The 18,912-nt window shown below is 43.9% G+C and overlaps 1 protein-coding gene across 1 annotated transcript in view; it reads right to left on the bottom strand.

The window, feature by feature from the left end:
• Window positions 1-18,912, bottom strand: part of fbn3 (fibrillin 3) — a 440,729-nt gene that overhangs the window by 68,816 nt on the left and 353,001 nt on the right. The window contains exons 31-40 of the mRNA XM_087976092.1: window positions 18,324-18,449; window positions 16,553-16,675; window positions 15,334-15,456; window positions 12,722-12,847; window positions 12,051-12,173; window positions 5,296-5,418; window positions 3,855-4,016; window positions 2,941-3,009; window positions 2,737-2,862; window positions 291-416 (exon numbers count right to left, since the gene is read on the bottom strand). Of these exons, the coding sequence (XP_087832218.1) occupies window positions 291-416; window positions 2,737-2,862; window positions 2,941-3,009; window positions 3,855-4,016; window positions 5,296-5,418; window positions 12,051-12,173; window positions 12,722-12,847; window positions 15,334-15,456; window positions 16,553-16,675; window positions 18,324-18,449 (1,227 nt within the window). The remainder of the gene's footprint in view (window positions 1-290; window positions 417-2,736; window positions 2,863-2,940; window positions 3,010-3,854; window positions 4,017-5,295; window positions 5,419-12,050; window positions 12,174-12,721; window positions 12,848-15,333; window positions 15,457-16,552; window positions 16,676-18,323; window positions 18,450-18,912) is intronic.

The following is an 18,912-nucleotide window of genomic DNA, read 5'->3' as shown; positions in this document are numbered from 1 at the left end:
TCTTTCGAAGAGGTCTGATAGATTACAGAGATGTTGACCCATTATAATTTATATAGTTTTAGCACTTGAAGCACTATCTTGTATGGTACAGAATTTATACCATAGTTCCATACTTAGTTCCATACTTGTTTTGAATTGCATACTGAGTATGTCATTGCTGTTGCTGTGCATGAAGCTGATCCAAAATCTCTTAAAGGTTTGATTCTTGTCAGTTATCGTATTTCTTACAAATCATCATATTTTCTGTAATATCTGAACATGGGGCACAATGCTGAGCTCCAGTCTCTTACCCATACAATTGTTTCCTCCATTGACTTGCATGTACTCCGGAGGGCAGACACAGGTATAGTTGCCCAAAGTATTGTAGCATGTTCCAGGTCCACAGATTCCAATGTGAGTGGTGCATTCATCGATATCTGAATAAAGATATCCATTAAAATCAATCAAATCCCATTAACAGAAGACAACCAGAGAGAAGAGCTTTATGAAATGTAATAGATTAGATTAGATTACTTACAGTGTGGAAACAGGCCCTTCGGCCCAACAAGTCCACACCGACCCGCCGAAGCGCAACCCACCCATTCCCCTACATTTACCCCTTTACCTAACACTACGGGAAATTTAGCATGGCCAATTCACCTGACCTGCACATCTTTGGACTGTGGGAGGAAACTGGAGCACCCGGAGGAAACCCACGCAGACACGGGGAGAATGTGCAAACTCCACACAGTTAGTCGCCTGAGTCGGGAATTGAACCCGGGTCTCTGGCGCTATGAGGCAGCAGTGCTAACCACTGTGCCACCATGCCACCCACGTGTGGTGTATATGGTTTTCAAAATGTAGTAAGTCAAGTGTAAGAGAGATAATTGTCAAACATGTAGATAATGTGGCCAAGAGAATAGAAAAAGGAACGTAATGAATTTGTGGTAAAAGATCGCTTCTTAGAACAGACATGGTATTCCACAGGCCATTCGTATCTACTCTACGTAACAAGTTTGAAGCAATTTTTAGAAATTGAAGGATTACTGTTGAAATGCACTGCAAGACATGTTTCTGTTGGTGTGTTACAAATATGTGGAACATTGTGACAGATTCCAGCAAGCTGTAAGCAGGTCAACAAAGATTGGCACATACATGTAGTTACCCTTCAATGCGATTAGTACACTTTGAAGTAGTGATGCGGGAATGAGATACATCTGAAAATGTTAAGATTTAAAATGGAGCTGTAGAGTGGACGTTTCTTAATTTGGAGATGCACAGGTTATTAAAAGTACATTAGGTAAGGCTGTAAAATGAACCTGAAACATTAGAATAACGAAGCAAAGTTCTGTTGAATCCATAGGATATTATTATGATATAAAATTAATGGAAGAGATGCAGCATTGATTCATTAGACCAGTTCAGTGACACCTTTGAAGAAATAGTACTTTCTTCAAGCTTTGAAAAGATTTGGCAGTAATCTGAGATGGGGTTTTAAAGTTTAAGGAAAAGACTAAGGTAAATAGTGACTGTAGTCAGGAAGACAGATAAGAGGACTAACATTTAAGATGGACATGAAATGAATTCATGATATTTTTAAAAAAATTACAAAGGGTAGTCTTAATGTGAATGACAGTACCACAAGCTATTGTTGGATCAGAGGCCATCACCCTCCTTTAAAAAGCTTTTGAAAGTAAAAAACATTCATTTATTTTCAAAATTTGTGCTCATCTGGAGACTGAGAATCAGGAAAAAGAGATAACTAAAGTCTCTTAGGAACGTGAGCTTAGGAATAGACAGGATAGAAGAGATTAGAGCAAATAAATTAACAAGTACAGAGAATGGAACGGAAGAGGGAGAGTGTTCAGAAGGGACAGATAGACAAGAAAGTTCAGGTCAAGAGACAGGGAGAAATGCAGAGACATAGGTTTACAGTAAGAGATCAAGAGAGTTTGGGTGAGATTGGAAAATAGGGAAAACAGACTGAGGTTAAAATGAGACTGGGGAAAACAGGAAGGGTAAGATAGGAGAGAGAGTAGGAAATTGGAGCAATGGATTTAAAATATCTACATTCTTTTACCTTTAGTTAAATGGTGTACTTAGCTCCATATACAAACTCAAGTCAGACTTATCAGTCCAGGAGATATAAGAACATAAGGCATAAGAGGAGAAATTAGGCCATTCAGCCCATCGAGTCTGCTCCGCCATTCAATCATGGCTGCAAAATCTCTCAAACTCCATTCTCCTGCTTTCTCCCCGTAGCCCTTGATCCCCTTGATACCCAAGAACCTATCTATCTGAGTATTAAATATACTCAATGACCTGGCCTCTGTAGCCTTCTGTGGCAATGAATTCCACAGATTCCCCACTCTCTGGCTGCAGAAGGTTCTCCTTATCTCCATTCTAAAAGGTCTTCCTAAGGCTGTGCCCTCAGGCCCTAGTCTCTCTTACCAATGGAAACATCTTCCCAATATCTACTCTGTCCAGGTAATTCAGTATTCTGTATGTTTCAATTAGATCCCCCCTCATCCTTCTAAACTTTGAGTATAAACTCAGACTCCTCAAACATTTCTCATATGTTAAACTGTTCATTCCTGGGACCATTCTCGTGTAAATCTCCCCTGGCTAACAGTTAAAGCTATGGATAGACAGAAATACATTCAAAGTGATAGACATGCAGATTTCTACAGTAACTGCAGCCTCCTTTCTATTTCAAGAACCTGAAGTCGAGGTTCAGGGTCATCAGTCCGTTCTCACCTTCACATATACGAGTGTCCTCATTCAGGTAATATCCAGCTGGACATTCACACTGGAAGCTGCCAAATGTGTTCACACAGTTTCCACCCTGACATAGGCCTGGTAACTCCTGACACTCATCAATATCTGAAAAAGACAATCAGTAGTCACACTGCAGTCTACATTTGTTCTGTTCCTAAACGTACTCAGTTAAATGCAACATACCTTCCAGAATGACAGTGATAGGATTGGGTCGGAAACCTTCCCCTCCTGGACATAGAGTCTTGTATTCAGCTGCAAGAGAATCCATATAGTAAACATACATTTTTAGAGTCTTTATATCAGCTAATAGAATGTTTATCACCTGACACAAAACATTTTCTTCATTACAAATTCTATCACACCCCAAATCCTCAATTCGCATCTCATCCTTTACTCCATCTCTAGCCTTCCATCCTTCTCTTAGTTCCAGCCTGCAAATTTACTGTCATCAACCTTTCTTATTTTTCTCTACTGTGATGATGCAATATCGTTGCTCAGTTAGGATTCCCTTCATTTTTTGAAAAACTTAAGTAATTGAAATGTAAAAGGTACAGGGCCCCTATATTACACCAGCCCTTTATCTCAGACTGCTTTCTGCTATCCTAGGGCCAGTCTGACTGAATTCAGTAAAGAAAACTGAGATCCAAATGATGTCTTGTTGCTAAGAAGATGCTAACTCCTGCCTGGTGACTGCAGGACATAATGCAGGACCCAAAATATCCCTGAAATCAAACACTGGGATAGCATAGGTCTGTAATAAACATTCTACTGTGATCAGACACTCAAATAGAACAAAGAGTGAAGAATCTGGGCAGCTTGGTATTGTTGCAGTTGGTATGGTAAAACCTCAGCATCATGCAAAACGCATGACTTGTTACAAACACAGAAATATTTAATCTGCTCCTTACTGGGATGTAATTCCAGGAAAATCCTTCTTGGCTCTCTTTGAACTATTGTGCAAGAGGACACTTCATGAAATGTTAGATCTTCCCTTCTTGACTATCCAATTAACTCTGCCCTTGTCTTCATGATCACTCCAATTTGATCACCCAATCAAAGCATGGTCAAAGTATCTGAGACACATCAGCTGCACTTACTGGAGTTGACTAGAGGGCAGAATTCACAAGGGTTTCCCCAAGCCCTTCCCAGCGAGCAACAGCATGAGGCTCGAGTGACACCAACACCGATCTCTGCACTGCATGAAATCCCGCCATCTCCCCTTGGCAAGGTTTCCAGGAAGCAATTACCCACACGGGTATCTGTAAGAAAGCAAAGCAGAAATTATGAATTCATGTTGGGACTGAAACTGTGTACAGAGGCTACCATAAAATGATCAATACGAACATCTCAGAATGCAAAGGCAACACAAAATAAAACAGGACTGTCCAACAAGGTATTTATAACTCCTTGTGAATATACAACATGCACAACCTTCCACATTGCTGTCATTTTAAGTGATTGTTACAGAGACGTGTATGAGGCCACCTATTAGGAATTCAGAGAAGCACTTGGTGGAAATACTCAGCAGGTTTGGCAGCATCTGTGGAGAGAGAAAAACGCATTTATGGGTTCAATTTTATGGTGGAGTGAATAAAAGGAAACAAAACTGGGGAGAGATTGAACGCAGATTGAGTCTAGACAGCTGTAAAGGGGTAAGCCAAAAGATGAAGTTCTGTTCCTGGAGATTCCCTGGAAAATTGCGGCTAAGAATGGGAATGGGAAGATCCGAGTGGGTGAAAGGTAGAGAGTTAAAGTGACAAGTGAGTGGAAGCTCAGAGTGACATTTACAGAAATGATAAGAAATGGTCGTCCAATCTGCGTTTGGTTTCCTCAATTGTGTGTCAGTCTGTCACTAAATACAGCTCTAGTGAGGTGGAGGGGATAATTATTTCAGTGGATGGAGGAGGATGAGTCACTGGGCAGAGGAGGATGCATAAATATTTTGGAAATTTACTTATGGGAGGGGAAGTTTCGAACTTTCCCAGTGCAGATTAAAAAGTGACAGTTCCTGACAGTAAAAGGCATATATGGGGTGTGGATGGAGATTAACAGGGTGGTAGATTTAACAGTACAGAAGATACAAAGACTGAGGAAGGATCTGCAAAGATGAGGGATGCAGGCTGTTAAATGCCCTGGGTACCACTCTATCATTGAGAGATGGAGGACTGGATTTTATGTCTTCCAATTCATGGCATAATGGAAATTCTGTAATATTGCCCATGTTTAGTGCCAGAGCAGTTGGAATTTACAGTCAGCAAAGCTTAGCAAATCACAGCCCTGGGTGAGTTAGCTGAGGGTTTAAAGGGTTGTACATTCCCCATTTATATCAACATAATTATACCGAGAAAAGTCCTGTCAATTAGATTTCAATGATTAAGTGGCAGGAGATTCATTGCTGCTGTTGGTCTCTGTCTCCCTGACTGAAACCTGTGCTCTCACCAGCTGCTTGCCATTTTCTGCAGTTCAGTGTTTCTGTTTCCATGGAATCATTAATTGCTACTGTCATTGAATCATTCCAAACGTAGAACTAGGACTCACCCACACAGCCAACCCCTGTAGGATTCAGCTCGAAATCTGTCGGGCAGTTACACAGGTAGCTCCCAGGGGTGTTCACACAGAGGCCATTGATGCAGTTTACAGGGTCAGCACATTCATTGATATCTGTGAACGTAAACTCAGTGAGTCATTAAACAATGAATCATCTAACTCATTGAACAACTGATTATCAATCATTAAAACCATCACCAATCAGGTCCTGAAACACATTCCTTTGCTTCTCAGCAACACTTAAATTTGAAAGAATTCATAAAAGATTTACAAGGATGCAGCCAGGTTGGAGGTTTGAGCTATAGGGAGAGACTGTATAGGCTGGGGATAGGCGTCGGAGGCTGAGGGGTGACCTTATAGAGGTTTATAAAGTCATGAGGGGCATGGATAGGATGAATGGTCAAGGTCTTTTCCCCAGGGTAGGGGCGTCCAAACTTGAGGGCATAGGTTTAAGGTGAGAGGGGAAAGATTTAAAAGGAACATGACAGGCAACCTTTTCCTGCAGAGGGTAGTGCATCTATGGAATGAGTTGCCAGAGGAAGTGGTGGAGGCTGGTTGGAGTGTAACATTTAAAAGGAATTTGGATGGGCATATGAATTAGAAGAGTTGAGGGGTGTGGGCCAAATGCTGTCAAAAGGAAGTAGGTCAGATTTGGCTATTTGGACAGCATGGACGAGTTGGACCGAAAGGTCTGTTCCTGTGCTGTACAACTTTATGACTCTAACACATGCTCCGTTATATCATTATTTATTATTTAATAATAGATCTTAGTTATGTACAGCAAAGGATGAGCCCATTCAGCCATCATGTAGATTGTCCTGTGGTTGGTATCTCTTTTAGATACTTGACAGACATAGATTGCATTTGGGCTTAGTTTTTTTATATATGTTTATTGAAAAATTTTTACTCTTTTACAAAAAAAAAGTTATAAAAGTACAAAAATACAGAAAAGTACAAATAATACCACATTATTATGTTACAGTAATGTTAACAATAAACTATGTCGTACTCTTTGGGATACAATCATCTCCTATTTACTTAATCCAAGTTAAAATAAACTCAAATTAAGTGAAATAGTATTAAATTAAGTTACAATCCAATGAGATTCAATTACATTACATTACACTACTCTACTCAACTCGCTGCACCTCCGCCTTCGAGCTTACTTTCACAATCAGGACTCCCGCCCACCTTCCGAGGACTCCTTCGCCCACCTCCACACACTGCATCCACCTGGACACCCCGCGCTGGCCTATTACCCGCCCTCGACCACTTCATTTCCAACTGCCGCCGGGACATTAACCGCCTCAACCTGTCTACCCCCCTGCCCCGCTCCAACCTCTCACCCTCACAATGCGCAGCCCTCCAATCCCTCTGCTCCAATCCCGACCTCACCATCAAGCCAGCAGATAAAGGGGGCACAGTGGTAGTCTGGCGCACTGACCTCTACACCGCTGAAGCCAGACGCCAACTCGAGGACACCTCTTCCTACCGCCCCCTCGACCATGACCCCACACCCCATCACCAAACCATCATCTCCCAGACCATACAGAACCTCATCACCTCAGGAGATCTCCCACCCACAGCTTCCAACCTCATAGTCCTGGAACCCCGCACTGCCCGGTTCTACCTCCTTCCCAAGATCCACAAGCCTGACCACCTTGGCCGACCCATTGTCTCAGCATGCTCCTGCCCCACTGAACTCATCTCTACCTACCTCGACACTGTCCTATCCCCCCCTAGTCCAGGAACTCCCCACATACATTCGAGACACCACCCACACCCTCCACCAAGACTTCCGTTTCCCCGGCCCCCAACGCCTCATCTTCACCATGGATATCCAGTCCCTCTACACCTCCATCCGCCATGACCGGGGCCTCCAAGCCCTCCGTTTCTTCCTCTCCCAATGTCCCCAACAGTACCCTTCCACTGACACCCTCATTTGTTTGGCCGAACCGGTCCTCACCCGTAACAATTTCTCCTTCGAATCCTCCCACTTCCTCCATACCAAAGGGGTAGCCATGGGCACACATAAGGGCCCCAGCTATGCCTGACTCTTTGTTGACTACGTAGAACAGTCCATCTTCTGTAATTACACCGGCACCACTCCCCACCTCTTGCCCCGCTACATTGATGACTGCATTGGCGCCATCTCGTGCTCCCGCGAAGAGGTTGAGCAATTCATCAACTTCACCAATACATTCCACCCTGACCTTAAATTTACCTGGACCATCTCTGACACCTCCCTCCCCTTCCTGGACCTCTCCATCTCCATTAATGATGACCGACTTGACACTAACATTTTTTATAAACCCACCAACTCCCACAGTTACCTGGATTACAACTCTTCCCACCCCACCTCCTGCAAAAATGCCATCCTGTATTCCCAATTCCTCCGCCTCTGGTGTATCTGCTCCCAGGAGGACCAGTTCCACCACAGATCACACCAGATGGCCTTCTTCTTTAGAGATTGCAATTTCCCTTCCCACTTGGTTAAAGATGCCCTCCAACGCATCTCGTCCACATCCCGCACCTCCGCCCTCAGACGCCACCCCTCCAACCGTAACAAGGACAGAACCCCCCCCCGGTGCTCACCTTCCACCCTACCAAACTTCGCATAAGCCAAATCATCCGCCGACATTTCCGCCACCTCCAAACGGACCTCACCACCAGGGATATATTTCCCTCCCCACCCCCTTCTGCCTTCCGCAAAGACCGTTCCCTCCGTGACTACCTGGTCAGGTCCACGCCCCCCAACAATCCACCCTCCCATCCTGGCACCTTCCCCTGCCACCGCAGGAGTTGCAAAACCTGCGCCCACACCTCCTCCCTCACCTCCATCCAAGGCCCCAAAGGAGTCTTCCACATCCATCAAAGTTTTACCTGCACATCCACCAATATCATTTATTGCTCCCGATGCGGTCTCCTCTACATTGGGGAGACTGGACGTCTCCTAGCAGAGTGCTTTAGGGAACATCTTTGGGACACCCGCACCAATCAACCACACTGCCCTATGGCCCAACATTTCAACTCCCCCTCCCACTCTGCCGAGGACATGGAGGTCCTGGGCCTCCTTCACTGTCGCTCTCTCACCACCCGACGCCTAGAGGAAGAACACCTCATCTTCCGCCTTGGAACACTTCAACCCCAGGGCATCAATGTGGACTTCACCAGTTTCCTCATTTCCCCTTCCCCCACCTCACCCCAGCTCCAAACTTCCAGCTCAGCACTGTCCCCATGACTTGTCTTACCTGCCTATCTTCCTTTCCACCTATCCACTCCACCCTCCCCCCTGACCTATCACCTTCATCCCCTCCCCCACTCACCTATTGTACTCTATGCTACTTTCTCCCCATCCCCACCCTCCTCTCATTTATCTCTCCACCCTTCAGGCACTCTGCCTGTATTCCTAATGAAGGGCTTTTGCCCGAAACGTTGATTTTCCTGCTCCTCGGATGCTGCCTGAATTGCTGTGCTTTTCCACTCTAATCTAAATTCATGTATTTGTTCCACTACCCTTGGTCTTAACATCCAAATACACTGCCACGTGGTCCGAAACAGATATGTTCCCAAACCTGCAGGCCAACACCAAGTCCAAACAAACCGATGAAACAAAGGACATATCAATTCTTGTGTGGCACGTGTGCGGGTTGGAGTAAAAGTAAAATCCCTCCCATTAGGGTGGGGACACCTCCACACATCCACTAGCCCCAACTCCTTACACAAGTCCACTAACTGCCTAGACTACAGAGGTGTACCCGACAGACCCCTTGGCATCCTGTCTACCCCAGGATCCATGAGACGATTAAATCTCCTCCTATAATCACATGGTGCACCTCAACAGCCATTAACTTAGAGACTGCGTCAAATAAAAATTTGAGAGGACGCACCGGGGTGACAGTAAACATTCAGGATGCCATACTCTTCCCTGTGTACCAGAGCCTTGAGAATGATGAACCGTACATACTCATCCTTGGTTTGATCTATCACCTGAAATGGGAGGTTCCCTCATACCAGCATGGCCACTCCTCTGCTTTTGGAGTTGAAGATGGAGAAGAGTACCCTATTGTATCACCCCTGCTGTTACCTCAGATGTTCCCTATCAGTTAAATGTGTCTCTTACAACAGAGCGATGTCAACCCTTTCCTTCTTAAGGTTTGAAAGCACCTTTTTTCTTTTAAAGGGGGAATGACTCCCCTTTATATTCCAGGTGCACCACTTGAACAGATCGCTAGCCATGACCGCACACTACAACCCACGGTCCTCCAAGAGGAAGAAGCCCATTCAATGTGCGGCAAGTGGAAAAAAACAGACTTTATCAAATCTGAAAACTATTCCTACAAACACTACTAAAACTAAGAAACTGACCACTACTCCTAACTTGAACGAATAAACACAAAAAACCAATCTCCAGACATCTCCCCTCTTGCCCATAGGAGGCATTCACTCCCAACCTTCCAGCCGTTCTGGCACCTTCCAGTTAAGGCCATGCCCCAAACCCAGGCAATGGGAAAAAACATGTTATTTATACTCCTGCAAGTTAACAATGGACTCCCTCCCTTCCCCCTCCCCCTCCATATCTCAACTCCACACAACCTTACACCAAAGAAGTAACTACCCCTCACCCAGAAAAACAGAACAGTAAGATAACAGATACCTACCAAACAGTTACAATATGAAACAAACCAGATTTTACACCAAAGCCTATAAGGCCTGAAACTACGAAATGGAAAAGAACAAAAAAAATTTTTAAAATTATGCCATTGTCCATACACATATTTTCCTCTTTCCCCTCGGTCCAAGTCTATTATTTCAGTGAGTTTCCAAATTCTTTTGCTTTTTCTGCCGAGTTGAAGTTATAGACAGATTCCCCCATAATTAAAACGTGGTACTGCCAGGTACCTCAGAGAATATTGAATATTTCAGTCTCTTAATTTTTTTCTTAACATCATCAAAAGTCTTCCTCTTCTTAATTATGGCACCAGAGAAGTCTTGAAAAAACATAATTCTCGAACCTTTATATACAGAGCCTATGGATCTCTTCCCAGTCTTCTGGATGTTTCTATTATTAACTTCTTTTCATTATAGTGCTGGAGTCGCCCTAGGACCGGGTAGGGATGCTGACTCGACCCAGACCTACACATCACGATGCAGTGGGCCCGCTCCACATTCACCCAGCCCAACTCAATCTCCAGGCCCAACAACTCCGGGAGCCAGTTCTCCAGGAGCTCTGCCAGATTCTCGCCTTCCTCATGCTCCGGAAGACCTATGACACGTAAGTTTTTTTCTCCGACCTCGATTTTCAAGGTTGTCAACCTGTTCCAGCAAGGCCTGAACCTGGCCTTCCAAGGTTCGGACCCACCCCATCTCTGTCACAGTCTCCGAGGTCGTGACCCTTTGATTGACCGCTTCCATGTGCCAATCCAGAGCCCGGATCTCCTGCTCATGCTTTGTCAGCATGGCAGTAATCGGCTCCATTGCTGTTTCGATTTTTTTCACGGAATTTTGCAAACTCTGTGAGTAGATGCTGCTGCCCGGCCGAGCTTAAAGGCGCTGCCACGGGTGTCGGGTATACCCACCACGGTAAGGGGAGAGCTCTGCCTGCTGCACTCTCCTATGTCCCTTTCGTTTAGTCATTTTCCTTTTGACTCCAGAACCTCCAAATCCAAACTTAAAAGGTTTTCGGTGCTCTGCCTGCTTTATACACAATTTTCCTCAGCGGTGGCTCTTGGCGGGGGGGTTGGGGGTGGTGGTGGAGAGGTTGCCCAGTTGGAGGGAGGGGGTGGCGGTGGAGTAGGAGCCCACCTTGCCTGGGGTACGGCACAGAGCCCAACACAGCAGACTTTTCAGACTGCCGCTATCGTGAAACTTGCACTTGCGCCTAGTTAACACTATAATGGTTTTATTACTCCATACTCCTTTGCTCAACTGCAGTTGAATGTGTGAGTGGACAGGCACATCAGCTGTTCTGGGCTTCAGTATTTCATTCCAACTTGACTATCAGCTATACAAAAACATGCTCCAAGCTTGGCTGCCTCTTTGACTGTTCATCCCATTTCAGTATGACGCTGATGGGTCACACATAAGTTATCAGACGGGAAACCTGATCCTTAGATTATAGTTCCAGACTCTAAGCTTTCATCCTTGAAGCCTATTCTTCTCTTTCTTGTGGGAAAATCCTACATTACAAGATAGCTAAAGTAACTGTGTTTGAATCATTTTTCTGACTGACCTATGTATTTTCTATAATTCATGCAGTGCTTTCAAGGTGACTTATTAGATCAGTGGTGGTGGAGAATGGGAGGAAAAGGCATGTATGGCCAGATCATTTATAAGAAAGCTCAAAAGATAGATCAGAGTCATGAATTATTGACGGTCAGCGTGTGTGTAATAGTACCTGTACTCTGCTAATACAAGATTTACAGATATTTTATAAAGAATTTATTGTTTTGTTCTAATTGTCAATAAATCACAAAAAAAAAACTTGTTTACAGAACACATTTCTGGGCTATTTTAATCAGCTTGTTCAGACGTGCTGTGACACACCTCTGGGGCAGGAGGGATTTGATCCAGGACCATCTGTCATGGGAGGCAGGGGTCCTACTAATGTGCCACTGACTAAATGTGGCACAGAATTATCAAAGTAAGTCAGGGTTATTAATGAGACTAACTGTAGCATCAACCATTAAAGGCAATGTATGAATAGGACTGATTACTGCATTTATCCATTGTCAGTTTGAGCTCACCTGTGCAATTGCCTCCACTTCTGTCAAGTTCGTAACCATCATCACAAACACAGCGGAACATTCCGGGTAGGTTCTGGCAAGTTCCAAAAACACAAATATTCTGGAAGGTGCACTCATCAATATCTGAAGAAACATACAGGGATTTATTAATAAGACAGTGAGAGGCAAGGGCTGATGCATCCACTATGTACTGAGTCATATCAAAGATAATGCAGTAGGGGTCTGAGATGCACAGGGTCCCTGAAGACATATTGTGTTATTTACCATCAGATGTGCTCAGTAAACTGTTGCCAACAAATTCTTGGACTGAGTACAGTTCATCGACACTCTTAGGCATCTCTAGATAAAAGATCAAACCACCAGCAAGAAAAATAGAAACTACGACAAATACCCATGATGTATTAGTATACTCAGTTCCTGTTTCAAGTGGGTATCTTTTAATTTGGTAAATGTCTGTCAAGCTTAATAATCAGGTCTATACAGTTATTGAACAAACAAAGGGGAAGCCAAAATCACCCGAGGGGAAAAATCAAAGTTACTGCCAGGATTTGGTGAGTCTGACTTGGACCATCTCCATGACTGACTGTTAATACTGTTGTGAGAAAAGTGAACGTATCTCATTGGAATGTAAGTGCTGTGGCTTCCTAAAAAAGCCTTTCATCAAACCTCACCTTGGCAGGCCTTGCTATCCTCGGTCGGTGTGAATCCCATTTCGCATTCACAACGATAACCCCCAGGAGCATTCAGACACTGCCCGTTCTCACACAGGTTCACATTTTCAGCACATTCATCAACATCTGCAAAGGAAAACATGTCGTCTAGTCAGTAGTACAGCATGAGCAGCACTGATACCATCATACTCCAGGAGCAAGGCCAGCTAATATGAGGTGACATACGTCCAGCGAATAAACACTGGATAAAGTAGGTTATACAGAAAGTGCTCCCTCATCATCCCAGCTACAACATTATTATTAATCTTCTGAAGTCACCCTCACATGAAGGGTAATACTCAGCACGTTGTTATGTGACCTGAAGTTAAACCCATTTTGCTCATTCATGTAGCATGAGCTTTCAGTGTTGGAAGATCCTTGCTGTTGATATTGACCTTGTTTCATGGATACTGTGGACCTGGGGCAGCTTCAGTGGAGATACAATTCCATTAAAGATGCGACAACTCAATTCTGATTCCACTTGATTGCTGGGAAGTTGCTGTCCTGAGTGGCGCTAGGAAAACAATTGCAACACAAAAGATTCTCTTCTGTCTAAAGTTTATGGGCTCCCTCTTTGCAGTCTGCTTAAAAACAGTTTTCAGTAAGATGGCAAGTTCCAAAACCACAAATATTCTGGAAGGTGCACTCATCAATATCTGAAGAAAGCACACAGGGATTTATTAATAAGACAGTGAGGGGCAAGTGCTGATGCATCCACTATGTACTGAGTCATATCAAAGATAATGCAGTCCACACTTTATGGGCTCCCTCTGTGCAGCCTGCTTAAAAGCAGTTTTCAGTAAGATGGCATCACCTTCAATCAGGTCAAATGCATTGATTAGCAGATGTATGGGTATGGGAAATGAAAACTCAGCACACTTCATGTTCAAAGGAATGGTAGAATCTAAAAAGTACAGCCATCACATTTACAAAATTCATCAGTGAGAGGATTGAGTATTGGAGTTGAGAGGTCATGTTACGGTTGTACAGGACACTAGTTAGACCCCTCTTAGAATACTGTGTTTGATTCTGTTCTCTCTCTTAACTTGAAAGGGTTCAGAAAAGATTTACAAGGATGTTGCCACGATAGGAGGATTTGAGCTTTGGGGTGTGGCTGAATAGGCTGGAGCTGTTTTCTCTGGAGCATCGGAGAGAAAGTGAGGTCTGCAGATGCTGGAGATCAAAGTTGAAACTTTATTGCTGGAACAGCACAGCAGGTCAGGCAGCATCCAGGGAACAGGAGATTCGACGTTTCGGGCACAGGTTTCCTGAAGAAGGGCCTGTGCCCGAAACGTCGAATCTCCTGTTCCCTGGATGCTGCCTGACCTGCTGTGCTGTTCCAGCAATAAAGTTTCAACTGGAGCATCGGAGGCTTGGGTGGGGAAGGGGGGGTGTGGTAACTTATAGAAGTTTATAAAATCATGAGGGGCATGGATAGAGTGAATAGTAAAGGTCTTTTTCCCAGGGTAGGGGAGTCCAAAACTAGGGACATAGCTTTAAGGTGGGAGGGAAATATTTAAAAGGAACCTAAGGGGCAACTTTATCGTGCAGAGGGTGGCGCATGTATGGAATGAGCTGTCAGAGGAAGTGGTGGAGGGTGGTTATGATTACAACACTTAAAAGACATCTGGGTGGGTATACGGATTGGAAGGAGCTAGAAGGATATGGGCCAAATGCTGGCAAGTAGGACTAGATTAATTTAGGATATCTGGTCTGCATGGGCGAGTTGGACCGAAAGGTCTGTTTCCGTGCTGTATATCTCTATGGCTATGACTGAACTAGAGGGCATAGGTTTAGGGTGAGAGGGAAAAGATATTAAAAAGACGTAAAGTGCAACTTCTTCATGCAGAGGGTGGTGCATGTATGGAATGAGCTGCCAGAGGAAGTGGTGGAGGCTGGTACAATTGCAACATTTAAAAGGCATCGTGATGAGTATATGAATAGGAAGGGTTTAGAGGGATATGGGCCAAGTGCTGAGAAATGGGACGAGACTGGGTTGGGATATCTGGTCAGCATGGACGAGTTAGAAGAGAGTCTGTTTTCGTGCTGTGCATCTCTATGACTCTATAACTGGCAAATGGCATGTCTTTGTGGTGCTGTATTGGCTGCTCATTGAGAAGAGCACAGTGCCTCTATCAGCTAGACTGCCTTTGAAAGGTAGGAGTTTGGCAGGATCAGATATGCTAAGACTACTCTCGAAGGGTGAGTGATCTACAAATGCGCAAAATGGGTTGAGGCAATAGGGAATGGAGAGTTACATAATCAAACCAGTCACAACCAATCTTATTTGGCTTGACAAAGGCTTTTCTAGATGGCTGTACATGAATAGCCTGGTTGGTAATTATGCCTATAGAGAGGAAGAAATTTTTGGAAGTTAAAGAGTCACAGGCTCTAATGACAGCACCAGAAAGGAGAGATGGAAAAGGAGACACAAAGTTACATGAACCCTGCCCAGTTTTAATAAAAAATGATCAGACTAGTCACTGACTATTCAGAAGATGGAACAGCAAATGCTCCCAGGTTGGCTGCACGAGTCCAGTTCATCTCTCTGTTACTTGCTGGGGACCCATTACCTGAGCAGCTGAAGCCATCACCACTGAAGCCATCCTTACAGGTGCAGCGATACGAGCCTGGTGTGTTCATACAGTTGGCACTGGGATTACACTGGTGTTCCTCAGTGGCACATTCATCCAGATCTGCAATGGGAAGATCAAAGGCTATCAGCGATCATATTCCCCAACTGCATACAAATCTCTCATTCATCCGGGGTGTCTCCGGGCAACCACCTAATGGGCGGAGCTGGAATCTTCATAGCTGGTGCCTTTACCTTCACTGGGTGCCTCCATTTCAATGATACGGTGAGCGAAGCCAAGTATGTTAATGCCCCCAAAATGTTATTGTTGATCTAATCTTCAGGTTTGATTTTTAAATATTTTTTACATCAAATAAGTTGAACAACAAACGAATGTTTAGAAATGCAAATATTTACAGGCACCTGGGCTGACACTCCTTTTCTGGGGTGCTGAGACCAATTATTGAATCTCAAAAATTGTGACAGTCTGTGATGGCAGAGTCTTTGGGTGGTGGGGGAGGTCACACTTGGGGCCTTCATAGTCCAATGCTGATCCATCATGCTGGGGTCCTAGGAGAGGCATCAGCCTGATGGATAGACAGCAGGAGGGGAATACAGAGTGGTCAGGAGGGATGGTGGGAGTGGAGGATAAAGAGAGATTTCCATTGTTTTGATCACAGGGATCCACACAGACATGGTGTGATAGTGTAATAAATCTCAGCACCTAGTACACAAATCAGAAAGCAATCTCACCAAACTCTAATGGTTAGAGTCTTACTCATTAAACAACAGCCCTCTAAACACAAGATCAGAGTTACCTCCTGCATAGTTAACTTGAGTAACAGTCTGTAACCATTATTAAACTGGCATTTAGCCTCTGTAAATTCAGTTCTTTTTGACTGTAAAGCAGCCTTCTATTCACCCTCACTGACTCACCGTAACAGCAATGGGTACCATCTAAAAGAAGCACTGCAGCAAAATACTAAGGTTTCTTCAACAGCATCTCCCAAATCTATGACCTCTATCACCTAGAAAGTTAAAGATCACCAGCACACAGGAACACCACCATCTGCAACTTTCTTCCAAGATACACAGCACCTTGGCTTGGAAAACTGTGTTTAAAGAGGCTGCGTCTCTTTGATTTTCTTTCCTTCTTAATGAAGTTGATTTCCCCATTTCAACGGAAACCAATGTCAGCCCTAATGCACTGACATACTCACCGATGCACTCCAGTCCATCTCCAATCCATCCATCACGACACTTGCACTTGAAGCTGCCTGGCACATTCACACAAGAGGCGTGCATGTCGCAGTTGTGAGCTCCAACTTCACACTCATCAATATCTGAAAAAGTGGAAGAAGCTTTGAGCGATGAAGCTGTAGTGGTACTAACAGATCTGGAACATTCCAAATTACAGAATTGTACAATGTAAGTTATCTCCAAATATAAAGATGAAGGAGCCATACTTTGTAGAAATTCATTTGCTTCAATTGTAGAATGATCTGCACAATGCATTAACATTGTTAGCTACTGTGTGAAAAATACTCTGGTTAAAATCCTGCTTCATTAGTTCTTCCATATTAAGCGTGGATATCATTTTTTGAAATGGTACAACTTCTAGAGGTGTTAATGTCATGGTAGTCACCTAACGTGCTGGGACTTGGAACAAGGTGGTCAGGAAATGGAATGAATGCTGGAGGACTGGACACAATGTGGCATAATGCTCATTAGAAGATTAAAATAATAGAATTTTACAACTCAGTGTGTGCGGCTCTTTGCTAGAATAAGCCAAAAGTGATCCCACCTCTCCACTCACTTCCTCTCACCCTGGAATCTTTGCTTCAACTATGTAGTCATTTCCCCTCAAAAGATCTCTGCTTCATCTCAATCTTGGGGATCATTCCATATTTCAAATATCTAAAGACATTTTCCTAGCCACCTATTTATTGACAATTTAAAATAAATGAATGTTTGTTACAACAGATGAAATAGTCATTTTCTGGTCCAATGTTGAAAATTTCTATTTCTCAAGTATCTTCTCACAGCTACAGAACCCTGACATCATTGTCAAGATTGAAGCTGTGCTGTCTTTGGCTTCAATGCCCTGCCAACTAGGGATATTCACAAAGCAAATGTTGAATTTATATAGCATCTTACATTACCTCAGAATTGCCCACACGTTTTACCAATTGTGTATATTTGAATTGTAATGATAAGGTGCTTTGCAGGAAATATGAAAAGGGAAGAGGAAAGCAAGTTAAGAGGACAGGACCATTTTCTCTGATTTGAATGCTAATGCTGGGTTTGCAATGACTTTGCAACCTAGTCCACTTCTGTTTAAATGAGCAAGTTCTAAAAATCCCACTACAGTATAGTGGCGGGTAATTTTAACAGTCTGAACATTCCCTGGGGAAAGAGGGAACACTCTCCTCTGGCTTCAGGACAACTGTTAGAGAGCATGTGGTCAACTACTTTTAATAGGCCCTAAATCAAAAATCTCATTACAGGACACCTCAGAATGGTTCTTACAGGAAGTGCAAGGTTTCACCATAAGACCATAAGACATTTGAACAGAATTAGGCCAATAGCCAATCAAATTTGTTCCCTGTAACCCTCGATTGCCTTCTAATTAAGAACCTATTTATCTCTGTCTTAAATACACTCAATGACTTTGCTTCCACAGCCTTCTGCAGCAATGAGTTCCACAGATAGTCCACTATAGCTTTAAATTCAGGGGTGATAGATACAGGACAGATGTCGGAAGTAGGTTCTTTACTCAGAGAGTAGCAAGTGCGTGGAATACCTGCCTGCAACAGGCTGAAGGGCCTTTACTGCACTGTAATGTTCTTTGTTTAATGTTCTATGTATTCCTTCTCATCTCATTTCTAAATCCTGAACAAAGAGCCTTTGATTGGATGACAGTCCAGAGAATGGGATTGAACATCAATGGAAGGTCTGCAGGAGAACAAGGTGAATAATGAACATTCCCACCTGTGCATCCTGTTGTTCCTTTCTTTACAAAGTATCCCAGCTGGCAATGACAGATAAAAGAGCCTTTGGTGTTCTCACAGTCGCCGTGGAGACAGATGTTAGGGTTCAGGTCACATTCATTAACATCTGGAAGGGAAGTTGAAGATGAGAGATTTATTTTCCACATTAAATAATGAAATTGGAGCTCGCCAGAATAGAAGTCTGAGGTCTAAGGTTCAGTCTGTGCTAGCACGACAGGGGGCTGTAGGAGAAGGGCAACTTAAGCTCAAATATTGCACTTTAAAGTTTCAGACGGTTGTAAATGAGCCATACAGTGGTTATTTCCCATCGTTATCATAGTAGGTGCAGTGCCAAAACTGCTGGCTGCCTTTCTCCCCGCATTCACCTTTGGATCTGCCCTTCGCTCTACTCAAACTTTCACCCACTCTCACGGCTGGACCCATTTCATGTCCCCTCCTCCCACCAACTAGTAGCTTCATCCTTCCTCTCACTCATCACTGGTTCTCTCTCTCTTCCCATGAATCACCATCACATGCTCCCACATGAATTGTGTTTGCCCCTCTTCCCATGAATCTCTCTGTTCTTGCCT

Source organism: Chiloscyllium plagiosum, unplaced genomic scaffold (assembly GCF_037043375.1).
Source record: "Chiloscyllium plagiosum isolate Xiang-an unplaced genomic scaffold, Cpla_swu_hap1 HiC_scaffold_28, whole genome shotgun sequence".
In the NCBI taxonomy this organism is placed as follows: Eukaryota; Metazoa; Chordata; class Chondrichthyes; order Orectolobiformes; family Hemiscylliidae; genus Chiloscyllium; species Chiloscyllium plagiosum.
This window is presented reverse-complemented; position numbering and strand designations above follow the sequence as displayed.